General features: G+C 44.6%; 1 protein-coding gene across 1 annotated transcript in view; it reads right to left on the bottom strand.

Moving 5' to 3' along the window:
- Positions 1–4079, bottom strand: part of Rgs7bp (regulator of G protein signaling 7 binding protein) — a 104304-nt gene extending 100225 nt beyond the window's left edge. Inside the window, exons 1-2 of the mRNA XM_021208670.2 lie at positions 3199–4079; positions 2061–2227 (exon numbers count right to left, since the gene is read on the bottom strand). Of these exons, the coding sequence (XP_021064329.1) occupies positions 2061–2227; positions 3199–3363 (332 nt within the window). The 5' untranslated portion in view covers positions 3364–4079. The remainder of the gene's footprint in view (positions 1–2060; positions 2228–3198) is intronic.
- Between the last annotated feature and the right edge of the window lie 10541 nt (positions 4080–14620).

Below are 14620 nucleotides of genomic sequence, written 5' to 3' on the forward strand. Positions count from 1 at the left end.
CAGACAATAGACACTCAGTAAATCCAGTGTTTCTACTTTGTCCAGCAATCTGCACATTTCTCACGCCCTGCTTCAAGCTGTGAAGTGAGTCTTACAGTCTCTCTACCCGTCTTCACATTGAGCTTAAATGAAAGCCACATAATAAAGCAATATCAGAAACAGAATTCCGTCGACAAGAACCACGTCCTTCATTAGTTAGAGTCCAGATGGTGAGGCACTGAAGAGATTTCCTTCAATTGTATCACTGTCACCTCTTGTAAGGAACATCAAATTGCATTTAATTATTTATTTAAAGGGGGCGGGTATCAAATCATAGGCTATTTGTGGAATTTCATGTTTATGGAGATCAATGAATACTCTCATTCTCTGCCAATTCTTATAAAACTGACCTTGTTAGCATCCACCCCAGATTAATAGGTGAGCAAGCATCAAAGGGTGGCCAAGCTCAGAGTAAATCCCACCCACTTCGCATCCTCAGCTCTCAATAGCCATTCAATGCATTCAGACTAAGTGATTCAGAGAACTCAGCTCCTGAGCACAGCAAAGTCACCTGACTTGGATGCCTGCTCTTTTCTCCAGGCCCCCTCTCTACTTGGAACATAGTCTCACTTTTGAGTTTTGATGAGAAGGGGGTCTGGATATGAATTCACCTTTAATTTATAGAGATGTTCGTTTTCAGCTCCGAGTTCTCATGCCCAGCCAGGGTTTCTCCGCTTTCAACTCATCATGACGCCACCTCCTGCACCACATTGGCTTTTCTCTGTGCTTGTTATAGCTACATCCTCACATGCCTTCTCCCCCGCCCCCACCACTTCCAAGTTTACTTCCTGTTAAATACAACAGGACAGAAAAGGGTAAAGCTTCCCAATTTTACCCCTAAATAGAATAGGTTTGCATGATATTTGGGGTATCTCAGCCCAAGTAAATAAGGAAAATTTATCTTTCTCATGACATAAAATTTCCACTGTCAAACATAAATGAATTACTAAAAGAGGTAACATGATTTTCTCAACTTTATAGCCCAGTCATGTTATTGTATGTTATTGGCATTGGAGATGGGAAAGAAAGAAATTAGTTTTATTTTCTAAGTGTGATCTGTCGGCAGCGCCATTAAGTGAGTAGGCTTATCTGCACTTGTCTTAAGATAAAGCCACACTCACAAAGAAAAAATGGGGAAAGGTTAGATCAAGACTGAATGAAGCCTTTAGTGTCTGTGCAAGGAGCTGCACAATGCCTTCGGCACTTCCTAGTTTGATAACAGCAACTGCTGACAAATCACTGGTCCTTTCTCAATACAGAGGTCCAGATGATACTGAGAAATAGAAGGCATCCCATAAAAGCAGTTTTCATGAACTTTTTTAGCACTTTATACAGACTTGGGAATTCGTAAATGTGATAAGTAAATAAAAATGGGGAGGTAGGGTATAAATGTACCTGATGTTAGTTCAAATTTGTCAGTGTCTACAACATGTAAAAACAAACAAAAAATGACACCCCCCCCAAAACCCACCTTTACTTGTGCCAAAATTTCCCCTTCACATCTAGTAAAAGGATGTAATTTTTACCCAATATTTTATGTTTCTGGCTTTAAGCAGCACCATAGGAATGTATCACGTGGTATAAATGGTCTATTAAATCTGAGACTTAGCAAAGATTTTTCTTTCTCTAGCACAGAGCTTTTTGTCCAGCAGCAGATTACAAAATCATCTTCAAACAGAATAATGTAACTTTAATGCATAGGCAGGCATTCACCTCACCAAAAATTTAATTCCAGTTAATTACCTGAAAGTTAACTTTTTAAAAGTCAGTTGGTGAGTAAAACCACACATGTGCATGCATTTAAGTAAGTCTGTCTGTCTGTCTGTCTGTCTGTCTGTCTGTCTATCATCCCAATAACACAGCTCACATAATACAGCTTATACGATCTCACCCATCTGAGAATGATCGGTTAAAAATCTGAGATTTGTAGAAAACGTTCTGAGGCCTCAGTCACCACAGAATTTTTCCAGGATCCACACATCACGTACACGAACTAGCACATAAAGTCAAGAGTCTCCTACCCTGAGATGGCAGCCAGCTTTTGGTGTGCCTGACGGGCCATTTCACAGCCTTTGGTTCTTGTCTTGTGCATTTCAGCTCGCAGAGAGGGGCAGCTGACTGAGACGTCCCCAATAGAAATGACCAACTCTCGGTACAGGGCCACTTGCGTGTTGAACTCTTGGACAAGCTGGAAAACAAGCCAGTTTCTTACACCAACACTTATCAGAAACGGATCTATTTTAGTGTATATATTAACAGAGATCTCAGTGACTTCTGGGCTGGCACCCCAAATCTCCAGCTAAGGAGCTTTAGGACTGTTTAAAGCTTAAGGTACAAGGATGGCAAAGTCTCTCTATCCAAGGCAAATGTTTATTTTCCCTTTGCAAGCTGGCCATGGAGGCTCCGTGTGCCGTCCCAGTTGCCCCCACATTTAGACTTGGTTTCTGAAGAGCAAGAACATCTTTGGAGCTATCAAGCCACTCCCAGGCCACAGGAGAATGATGCTGGGCTCTGAGATAGATGCTGTCTTCTACTGCTAGTGTATGGATTTGAAGTGGCACAGAAAAACAAGCAAACAACAACAAACAAACAAAAATCAAGCCACAAGTAGGACACAACAGGCAAAACCTTTCACCTCTTGTCGGACCACTGAACGCTTTTGGCTGGGACCCTAACAGAAAGAAGGGCCATGTCCTGTCCTGTCCTCTGCTCTGGGACATTTCATAGTCTCTGCAGCGCTCCTGCGCCCTGTTTGGGTTTGTTTGTTATGGTGTCACCACAAACCCGCACCCCCATCCTTTCTCCCTAGTGAGCCAGCCACTTCACCCTCTTTCACCGCGTCTACCATTCTTCCAGGGGTGGAGGCATCACCTATAGCCTCTGACTCCCAGGATCCAGACCCCATGACTCTTGTTTCAGCAGGGCCATTTCGACCTGGGTGTCACCCAGCATCTGGGGGAGTGCAGATTTAAAAATAGTACATCGTGCACGTGATCGGCATGGGGAGGCTGAGGGTGGGGAGTGGCTGGCACTCAAGCAAACGATTAAGATACACGATTTCCCCCACCCCTCCCCCCCAAAAAAAAGAAAGAAAGAAAGAAAGAAAGAAAGAAAGAAAGAAAGAAAGAAAGAAAAAAAAAAGGTGCAATCTTCACCCACCATCTTGCAGTCGTCCAGGGCTCGTTGGGTTTTGTGGGCGCTTTCGGAGCCGCTGCCCCTGCGCTCCCAATCCCCGCTCTGCAGCGGAGGTTTGCTGATCTGGAAGATCGAGGAGCGGGTGGACCGGCTGGGGCGCTTTTTGCGCCCATTCGGTGCAGAACTCATGCATACACATCCACGAAGCCGAAGCCGCTGGTGCAGTGCGCCCCGGCGCGGGCGGCCCGGTGGTTGCCCCTGCACGCCGCCGCGGAGCAGCCGGAGCCCGGACCTGAGACGCGCGCCGCTCACAAGGTTGCGGCTGGCTGCGCGGGTGGGTAACCTTCAGCTTGAAGGAGAGCCGGGGAAGCGCTGCCTGTGCGGTGCAGCATCGCTTCCGCTAGCAGCGACGGAGAGGCGCGATCAAGTTCTGCTCAGCAGCATTGCCGGCCCTGTCCCGGGAGCTGGACGCTGCTGGCGCGGGCTTGCACCGCCTTCCTCTCGGCATGGATTGACAGGCTGAGCGAGGAGGAACGCGCCGCCGGGCGGCTCCGAGTTTCCATTCAGATGGGGGAAGCGGCGTTCAAAGCCTGCGCTGCAGGGTGGGGGGCGGGAGGGGGTGTCGCTCTTGCTTCGGCGTCTTCCCGCAGCGGCGCGCGGCTCGCCTCTCCCCTCCCTCCGCGGCTCGCCAGACCTGGAAGGGGCGAGCTGTTCCGCAGCAGGCAATTGGCGCTAATCGGTCCGCCTTGATCTTTCGTCTCCGTGGGCTTGGCTCTGTGAGGATCCCAGATGAATCCGTGGCGGGACTGGCAGACGCACGGAGTCGGTCAGGCTGACGTTGGTCGTGGCCCCGCACATTGATAGGACAGGAATACTAATGTGATCCATCCATACAATCTCCGTCCCCTCCACAGTTTATGCACTTATCCAATCAAATTCCCGGGAACATCAATTGCAATATTACTTCATCTGCTCTATTATTAGAAACGAAAAGTGTCATCAGAGTGGAGCACATTGCCACATGCTGGGACCTAAACATGGATTTCAAATAAACCGATTGGGGCTTAAGGCCGTCATCATCTGAGAGGAGACATAGGAGGGAGTGAGGTATTTTGATTCGAAAGGAAGCTCTCTTGAGAGAGTCCAAGAACAGCTCTCTTTCCCTGAGTTGCAGTTGTTTGATCTTTCTTCCTGGGGGGGGGGAGGGGGACAAGGAGGTGAAGGCACAGCCGCAGTCACTCAAGTTGGTATTTATCCTCACCCCACTTCAGGTGGTTGTGTGGCAGGCGCTACAGGAGGCTCTGCAACACAAACCTGCAGGAGTTTACCAGCCTAGACTAAAGGAAGTAAGAGCCAACAAGATCTCCCGCAACACACAAAATGACCCTTTCTCCCTATAGGAGGTCAGAGTCAGAAACCAACCGAAAGAGGGGAAGGTGTCTTCCGAAAGGGGTGGGCTTAGGTCCCTAGTCAATCAGTTTTCCCCTGACCAGTGAGGTTGTAAAACCCTCCTGGAAGGAAGTGGGAGTGTAAGGCCATTCAGTCAGCTCTGATTCCCCAGTCCAGTTGTTCCTGGAGAGGAGAGCTAAGGGAAACTGGTTCCCCTGTAGTTCTGTGCTGAGCAACCCTGGCAAAGCAACTCAGCGCTCTTGGTCAGTGTCTTCTCTGAGTGTGGTGAGCTCACAGAAGGGGAGCCTGCAATAGCCAGGGAGACAACCCTCTAAGGGGAATGAGGAGTACTTCTAGATTGTTTTCTTTTTTGAAATTTAGATAGAATTGCACAATTTTTACCCTTCCTTTTACCCCCTCCCACTCTAACTACCCAACCCCTATGCCCATGGCCTCCGTTAGCTTCTCTTTTAAGGGTCAGATGAACACATTGAGGCAGTGTGGGATAATGAAGAAGTGTATATTACAGGCTTGTCTCTGGTCTTGACACAGCCCTTCTAAAACATTTAACTGTCCGAATGAATGAAAGGGGTGGTGCATCTGCCTTGTTGCAACAAAGACCAATCCTTAAGTAGCTCAGGACTTTCGGCTCTGCTCCCAACTTCCAGAAAAGGCAGAGAGGGCGGAAGGGAGTTTCACCATCAGTGACTATTTCTTTAGGGAGTCATGTCAAGAAACCTGGGAGTAACCCCTCACCCAGGTGTCCACACTGGGAACAGCATCCAGGTGCCAAGAGAAAGGATGCCAAGCCCAGCAGGGACAGGACTTAAAAACAGCGTCTTCTACCTTGTTCTTCTAAACCGCATGTGTACACATTGTTTCAGAATTTCATACATGCATATACCGGTCCTCCATGGCCTCCTCTCTAGTTCCCGTGCTATCCCGAATTACTATTCCCTCCCACAATTTTAGGTGTTCTCTTTTTTCCTTTTAAACCCACTGAGACCACTTAGTGCTGCCTTGTGTGTATAGGGCTATCTCTGGATCATAGATAGACTCTTGGGGGCTGCATCCTTGCAGAAACTTACCAGAAGTCATCTAGTGTCAATGGCTCTTTAGCTAGGGGTAGGGCTTCATGACCCCCTTCCCTGTCCACAAAGAGTTTTTGACTAGGTTGATCTTGCTAAGGTCTTATGCATACTACTACAACTGCTATGAGTTAATATGTAGAACTGTCCTATGTTTTTTCTGGAACACACTGTTGCTTTGAATTAATCCACTGCCTCTGGCCCTTATAATACTTCCATCCCCTCTTCCATGCTCCCTCGGAGACAAGGGTATGTGATACAGATGTCCCTTTTAGGATTAAACACTCTGTGGTCTCTTATTCTTTGCTTGGTGACCAGTGGTAGGTTTCTGTGTTTAACTGATATCTACTGCAAAAAGAAATGACTAACCAGCCTACCCTCCACATTCATTTTGAAAACCAATTTTTTACAGTAAAGACAAGCTAGTTTCATTCCTGTTTATGGTTAAGTCTGTTTCTTAAAGGTTGGGCTATGCACCACCTGTAATCTTAACGACAAAAATGGTTCTGTATTGCCATTCCAGGAGACAGCAACCATGCTTTTGTTTCAAAAGGTTATTATGACCACCCGTTGTTATGACCACCTTGTAACCATGTCTTTGCTTATGACCAACTTGTTCTGTTTATGTTCTGCCCCACCTATTTGCCTGCCAACCCCCCCCCCCCCATTTGGAAACTCCCTTACTCCTGGATCGTGAAAGCTTTTATCTTATCTACGTCCAATGCTGATCTCCTGAAACTTTAGGGAAAGACAGCCTGTATACATGCTTGCTTTAATTAATTTGGCCATGATTTGGTCAGTGGTCTTTCCCCTCAGATCTATGTGAGTGAAATAAGCTACTTTAATGAGGGTTGAAAGATGCGCTTGCTTATCTATGGGTGTAATGATATGTCATCAGGAGTTGGTTTAATACTCTGTCAAAATAATTGTAGTTAGCTCTTCCCTAGAGCCCATGACCTACTTAGCCATGGGATCTTGGCCTTTTAAATACCAGACATGAGTTCCATTTTATGAAGCAGGCCTTAAATCCAATCAGAAAATGGTTGATTATTCCCATTATATATGTGCCACTGTTACATATCTTACCAGGCCAGTCTTTATTATAGCCCACAGGGCTTACAGATGAATCAGAACAAAGACTGTATTTCTCATTTGGTATTTTGGGTAGCATCATTGAGCATAGGAAGCCAGCCAGTTGGATTAATGCTTCCAGGTGGGGTACTAGTTTGATTTCACCATGACTTGTGACTATGTGGTATCATTCTCAGTAGGGTTTCAGCATCAAGTCCTGGAGGGTAACCAAAATTAGAGATAATAGCCTATAGTTTTTTTTGGGAGGGGGGCTATGGGACACCACTGACTAACAACTTCAAAAGAAGTAACCTGTTCCTGGCACTGGGCATTTCATTTGATAGCCTATGCAGTCTAGGAGAGGTACCTCTGTCTACATTAGGGTAACTCTACTTAACCTCTTTTTATTTATGTATATGCATATATTTTAGGGAATAGGTTTCCAAATGGAGTTTTCAAAGGTCTCAAGTTATCTTGAATAACACTAAAGACTGTTGAAAAGTTTTCATTTATTTACATTTATTTATGAGGGCAGCAAGGTGCAGAGTGCATATGGAGGTCAGAGGACATTTGTAGGAGTCATTTCTTTTTTCTTTCCATCACATGGGTTGCAAGGTTGGACTTCAGGGTCTCAGGAGGATGACAGGTATCTTTACTTGCTGAGCCATTTCCCTGACTCCAAATGCGTGCGTCTCTCTTCTGTTTGGTGTTCCAGGATGACATGTGCTTTAATAAAATGGTAATAACTGAAAAGTGTTCTTGGGTTCTGTGAGTTCTTGTCATAAAATTTCAATCTGAGAGGGAGACTTGTGGGAATTTCTGAATTCTTGTACCCCTTGGACAGAAGAGTGGGTAACCTATACACCCAGCACTTTCCACTGAGAGTCTTGAGAAATGAAGCCCTTATACCTGTTGAATCTAGGGTCAGCTCCAGGTATTTGATGTCATAATAGTTTGAACTGTTTTCAGTGCGGTAGAGTGATATTGGAAAAGACGTTATTTATTTGGTTGTGGAGGAAACCCCAAACCTACTAGTTAGAGATCTGAATATCTAAGTTCATCTTCTTGTTACTCCACAGAAGACAACACGATTTTGCCACAGATACTAGGGAAGGACTTCCCAGTCCTTCTTCCCCTTCTCTGTGTACTGCTGTCTCAGGCAGCTCAGTGTAAAAGGGCACACTTGTAGCCTGTCTCTCCCCAAATTCATGAAGATAATAGATTATCTTTCAGCCAGCTAGTTCTTGGACTTTTCCTCTCTTTGAAGCCTCAGTGTGCTCTCTGCTTCATGTGTGTAGGGAGGAAGGGCTGAAGAATTCTACATCACATAATTGGGACTGAGGGGTTGATCAAATTGTAGATGGTGAGGAATGGGGCAACGGAGAGACCAAGGGACTCTGAAATGACCTGGGTAATGTTCATTTGTGAATTCCTTAAGTAAACCACACTTGCTGCCATTAACTTATCCTCATACCAATCTCTCCACTCGCCACATTGAAGATCCTCTGTTGTAATATGTGGTTGACAGAATAGAGGAGAGGAAAGGAATAGGGACTGGTACTACTGGCTTGTGGCTAGAGAATGGGGCACTTACTCTGTGTGCTAGTAATGTTTGCGAATCTTCTGGCATCTCACCTCCTTTCTTTGCAAGAAAATAGAGACTTCCACCAGAGTTGAGTACTTAAAGCTTCTCAGTAGTATCTTTCTGCTCCAGCTACAGCCATCTGGTTTCTACCCTCCCTATTCTGCCTAGAAATATTTTCAGCAAATTAAAAGAAAAAAAAAGTGACGAAATTGCATTGCTCTGTTTCCATGCAGGAGGTGGGGACAAGGGGAAAACAAGGCATAAAAGAGTCAACTGCCATGACATATCTTAAGGACCACAGACTTGCACCCCTGCTGGGGATTAAGCAGAAATTATCACTTGCCTGTGTCCTTTGCTTTCCCTGATACAAGCCATTTTCCTGAAAGGGGGGGAAAATAGCATCAATTCCAGAGCTGTCTCTCCCAGCTACAAATGTTGTAATCAGAATAGCAGCAGGCAGGCTTAGTTCCCTCAACTTCACCCACACTCAAAACAGCATGAATTTATATTCCTGGCACTGTCTGACTTCCAAGCAGAAGGGTAAAGTGCAGTTGAAAAATCTCAGCAAGAGAGACACATTTTCTATTTACCTAAACCCAGGTTGGACACCTCTCTGATGACGAGTTCCCTACAGGTTATAAGGCTTTGACAAAAGTCACCTCATAGATTCACCTCAACACAAGACACACCTTACATTGCACGACCTCTTTCTCTTATAGCTTAAGAGAATTCATTTTGACTTGAAATCCAAAACAGAATACTATCAGAGAGCATTAGTTTACAGTGAGCAGGAACAACTGGTACATTTCTTCTGATTGGTGCTTCAGGGAATCATGGGAGGAGAGAGATATGAACTAGCCTGGCCTTTCATGGAAAGAGAGAGCTCTTCACCTAGAGGTCAAAGGTCAAAATACAGGTCAAAGGGGGTGAAATGGAAAGATCTGTGATGGAGGCAGAGCAAAAGTACCAAGGTGCTGAGTTCTAGAAGCTAGGGAAGTATAGGGAAAAATCACATTATTATCATTTCTCAGTGGTGCTTGATGATCTGATATTGTCATGAAGAATTTAATGAATAAGTTATATAATAAATGGTTTATTTATACTAAAACCAGGACAAATACAAAATAGTTGCTGGTGGATGCTTTTGTCACTCATGGTTCCACACTGTCTTATATTTAATCAAGGGAGATATAGACAAAGATGTATTGTGAAAATATGACTTAAGCGTGTAGATCTTGTACTTTTTACATAGATTCAATTATATTATTGCTTCAGCTCTCTGAGCAACAAGAAGAAGGCATTTTAAATGAAGTCAGTTGGATTGGAGATGCTGTCATGGCCAATTAGGAGACTGGGCTAATATAATATTTAAAGAAGCATTATTCAAAGATAAAGGACACCTCTAAGTAATTCAGTATCACTATGTAATACTTACTGAATGTTAAATATGATTAAGGAATTATAAACATACGAAAGAAAATGAAAGTAAGGTAAGATTCTTCTTTCTAAGAAACTTATACTTGAAAGAGTAGACAAATACATGAAGCCACCAAGAATCAGAAAATGTATAAAATTCTGTTCTCTATAAATACTGTAGGGAACTGGAGATGGGCTAGATCTCTGGATAATGTCAGTGGAAAAGAAAACCCTAGATAGTTATCAGGATCTGGACAGTTGAGGAGAGTGAGAGAGCTTTTTTGGGGGAGGCATCGAATAGCAGAGAGTGGCTTAGCGCAAGAGGTGTGATCTGAATAAAGATATAAAGGGAGACTCATGTGGAAACGTTGTGAGTGAGGTCCCCAGAGCAGGATAAATAGTCTGCCCCCTCTGATCTGAGGAGCAAGAATGCACATGATTTGAGGCCACACTGGGAAAAGCGATATACCCAAAGGACTAATGTTTCTTCTACTATTGACCTTCCACATGTCTGCGGACAAGGTCTTGAAGGCTGAGCTTCGGAGTGCTGAGCATTCGGTGACTGGGAAGTATGATGGATGGGAGGGAGGGAGGGAGGGAGTTGGTGGCAGTAAGAAATTTCAGATGGGAACAGTTTGATCCTGACACTGGGTGAGAAGAGTTCATGGCAAAAGAGGACCGTTGCCATTTTTCAACTAAGTAAATTAATAAGAGACCAGTGTTATTTAAAGAAAATTAATTTGGCAGTGAACAATATCGAACATCAGAAAAAAGTATAATAAAGCCAGTTATTAAGCTATATAATAACTCAAGTGGAGAATATACTCCTTTGTTCCTAAGAACCACTAAGAAATTTAAGAGGTTTTTTTGGTTTTTGTTTGTTTTCTCCAAAGGTCAGAACATTACTTGCAAACAGACTGACTAGGAGAGAAATCTGAACTAGCCAAGGTAACAGGAATTTCAATCTCTCACAGAAACAATAAAAAACCACTGGCTAGTCTCCCTGAGATTTGCATCTAGCTCTGATTCTTCTTGTGGTCCTAAGAAAGCTGAGTACATTGACACACAAACAATCATAGGAGAAACACAAGCTAAATGCATTTTCTATAGTTTCATGTGACACAAACCTTCAAAAGGAAGTGAAGACACAAAGAGCAGTTCGAGGCTGCCTCTGGGTGATCTCCTTGTTGTTTTATCATTATGGGTAATGTGTCCTCTAATATTCAGTAGATACCTTTGATAAGGACTGGCAGATTTTCTTCTTGACTAACTCATAAAGCATTTATATTTAATTGCTATCAATGTCATGAGTGGTTTTATTCTATATAAAGATATAGCACAGTGGTACAGTACTTTGATAACTGGTGCCAGATTCTGAGTTTGATCCCTAGTATGACAAAAAAAAAAGAGGATTAAAAAAAAAAAACTATTCATGGCCTAATCGGCCATCACTGGGAATAGAGGCCCCTTGGTCTTGCAAACTTTATATGTCCCAGCACAAGGGAAGGCCTGGGCCAAGTAGTGGGAGTGGGTGGGGAGGGGAGCAGAGGCGGGGGGGGGTATAGGGAACTTTCGGGATAGCATTTGAAATGTAAATAAAGAAAATAATAATAATAAAAATTATTTGGGAAAAAAACTATTCTACAATTCTTCCTGATAATATGAAAAATGATTTCTTTCTTATATTGACTTAACCTTTAAAGCTAAGCATTGTCGCAGATGTTGTAATATTAACTAACACAAAGGAAGCTGATGCAGGATTACAAGTTCGAGGCTGACCTAGGAAGATAAATTTGAAGGTGACATGCACTGTTTCTGAAGAGAATGGAAGGAATGAAGGAAGGAAGGAAGAAAGGAAGGGAGGGAGGTAAGGAGGGAGGNAGGGAGGGAGGGAGGGAGGGAGGAAGGAAGGAAGGAAGGAAGGAAGGAAGGAAGGAAGGAAGGAAGGAAGGAAGGAATAAAAACCAAGAGGCCAGCATGGTGTTGTGTACCTGTTATCTCCGAATAAATTCATGGCAAGCCTGATTGACCTACAAAGTTAGTTCTATGCTAGCCAGGACTACAAACAACAAAATCGTGGCTCTAAAACAATCTACCTGTCATACAAAGTACAAACCCAGATTGGTAATGCTATAGTAGTATTTCCCTACATAGATTGTCAATATGTTTTGTTTAGAGTTTTGATACATATACTTAAAAGTGATATTGAACTATAATTTTCCTTTCTGATACTTTCCTTAGCAAAATTAAACTTATGCTATCCATTTACACTATAAAATACTTTGGTTAACAGAACAGGGATTTATCTGTAGTTTACTTGTTTGCAAAAGAAAATATCTTTTTTTTTTTCCTATTAGATGCTTTGACATAAGTATAACTCAGCTATGAAACCCAATTACTTACAATGAAACACATCAATTGAAATTTTAGAACCCAACAACTCTGTATTTATGTTGCTCACTACATTAGTTACAATTCTGCATACTTTTGTCACTACAAGTAGTCTATGTAGTTAATGCTATCTATACTCAATCAACATAAACCTAGACAGGCTGGGCTGGAGAGATGTCCCAGAAGTTAAAAGCATTTGCTGCTCTTACAGAGGACCAGGTTTGCTTCCTAGGACCTATATGGCAGCTCTAGAGGATCTACCACTGTGGGGCGGTGGGCTGTGCACAGACAGCCTGGTCCCTGGTGAGCAAAGGTCTGGAACTCCCGTGACCCCATGGGTGGTGACTTCCACCTGCATGGGACAGCAGGTGTTCAGTCACACCTCCTGGGTCCCTGACTCCTGTCTTGTAGCTACAGCCTCCCACAGTCCCCCACAGAGAGGTATGTGGCCATAAATCAGGTAGGAGCATCACCAAGCCCTCCCACATGCAAATAAGGTTTCCCCAAAGCTCTCAGACCAAACCAATGAGAAGTGCTTGTTGCCAGACCCTTACCCACCCCCAAACTGTATATAAGAATCCTATCCTGTAGTGCTCTGCCTGCAGAGCCACTGTGGATCCGAACCGGAGCGCGGGAAATCCTGAAAAAAGGAACAGGGCTGCAAAGGAAAAATGGGGCCCTGACAAAGGCGTTCTGATCAAGGCCCATATTTTATTGTTGGAACTGGCTTAAATACAAAGAAGAATTCCCAGCATGCCCCTGAGTCCTCTGAAGTTGCCACGGGGTTCTCGCGATGATGGGGGGTGGTCCAGCGGCGGCGGTCTGGCGACGGCGGTCCGGCGACAGTGGGCGGTCCGGCGACGGTGGGCGGTCCGGCGACGGTGGGCGGTCCGGCGACGGTGGGCGGTCCTGGTATTCCTGCTGGAAGAGAAGTGGTTAGTGGGGGTGGTAGGCACCAACACTATCCGGAAGGATTAAAAAGTGTGCAAGAACTACTCCGTCATCCGAGCCTTCTGTCCAAAGAGCTGTAACACTTGCAAATAGCTCTGCTCTCCAGAAATGCTTCCTGAAGCTCCACTGCACTCCTCACTGGCTAGTCTACCTCTAGTGGGCCCAGCCCAACCCGACTCAGTGCAGGGCATGCAGGGCAGCATAGAGTAAGCTGGAAGGCACAGCAGAGATGGAGGTGGAGCCAACTACAACAGCAGAAGCAATGGAAGTGACCTCTCCTACCTGCCTGCACTTGCTTCCCTTTGCTGGAACTTTTGCGGGGCCAGAGATCTCCGTGGGAAGCCCTGGTACACAGGCCCACATGCCACCCACTACTGGACCCATGGGCACTGTATGCACATAGTGTACAAACATACAAGCAGGAAAAACACCTATAAACATAAAATATAAATAAATACATCTTTTTCTTTAAAGATGACCAGAGAGCTGGATGCACAAGATGACTCAACTATGGTTCATCCCTCCTCCAGCTTAACCTTAGTATGCTTTGATGGTATCGAACCTCCATAAGATCAAGGGGCCCCTCCCAGTGATGCCTGATAAGGCCATCCTCTGCTACATATCCAGCTGGAGCCATGGGTCCCCCTGTGTGTACTCTTTGGTTGGTGGTTTAGTCCCTGGTAGCTTTGGAATGGGGGTGGGGGTGGAGGGGAATCTGGTTGGTTGATATTGATAGTATGTGGCAATTACTTAAAAGTACTAAATTCAAGAATGTCCTGTTTGAAGAATTCAAACAATGCTATGTCATTGGACCCCTGTCACTGCTACCTTTGGCTTCATTGACAAGCAGGCTCTCTTACATAAAGCTCTTTCTGGCTCCTCCCATCTACCTTGTGATTTCAGAGTAAGGAGTTGGGACCTCTTAACTTTAGTCTGCATGCTAAACAATAAGTGTACACTTATTCATCAAGGGCATGATGGCCTTGATTGTCCGGACTCTGTTCAGGCCATTCTCTGTTGTGTTCAAAATGGCGCTCCATATCTGTATTCCCTCTGACCAGAATTCCACAAAGGAAGCAGGCAGTTCCGGCAGTGAAAGAAGTTGAGAAGAAGCAGAACCAGCAAGCGACTGTGACAGCACTGCCTGGCTGCTCAGCGATCTGCTGTTCTCCACAGTCTCCTGAAGAAGCTGAAGGCTTATAGCATCAATTGCGCTGAAAAGATTCCCGGATGCTCAGTTTTGAGCCCGGCCTCTCCTAGTATTTCAGATGTGTCGTGTACAATCGGAAGTTCACTGTCATACCTACCATATTAATCAATACACTCAGCTAAGTTTCTTCCTACCCAACCATCTCTCTGGATTTATTAGATATTGCAGACTAAATTCAGCCTCCTAAATATAAAAGTACATAAACCTGTCCTCTCTTTCCCCATCCAAGCCCTGACAAGTCTTCCTTTGAAAAGTCTCTTCCTTCCTTCCTTCCTTCCTTCCTTCCTTCCTTCCTTCCTTCCTTCCTTCCTTCCTTCCTTCCTCCCTCCCTCCCTGCCTCCCTCC

The sequence above is a fragment of the Mus pahari genome, chromosome 11 (genome assembly GCF_900095145.1).
Source record: "Mus pahari chromosome 11, PAHARI_EIJ_v1.1, whole genome shotgun sequence".
NCBI classification, from domain to species: Eukaryota; Metazoa; Chordata; class Mammalia; order Rodentia; family Muridae; genus Mus; species Mus pahari.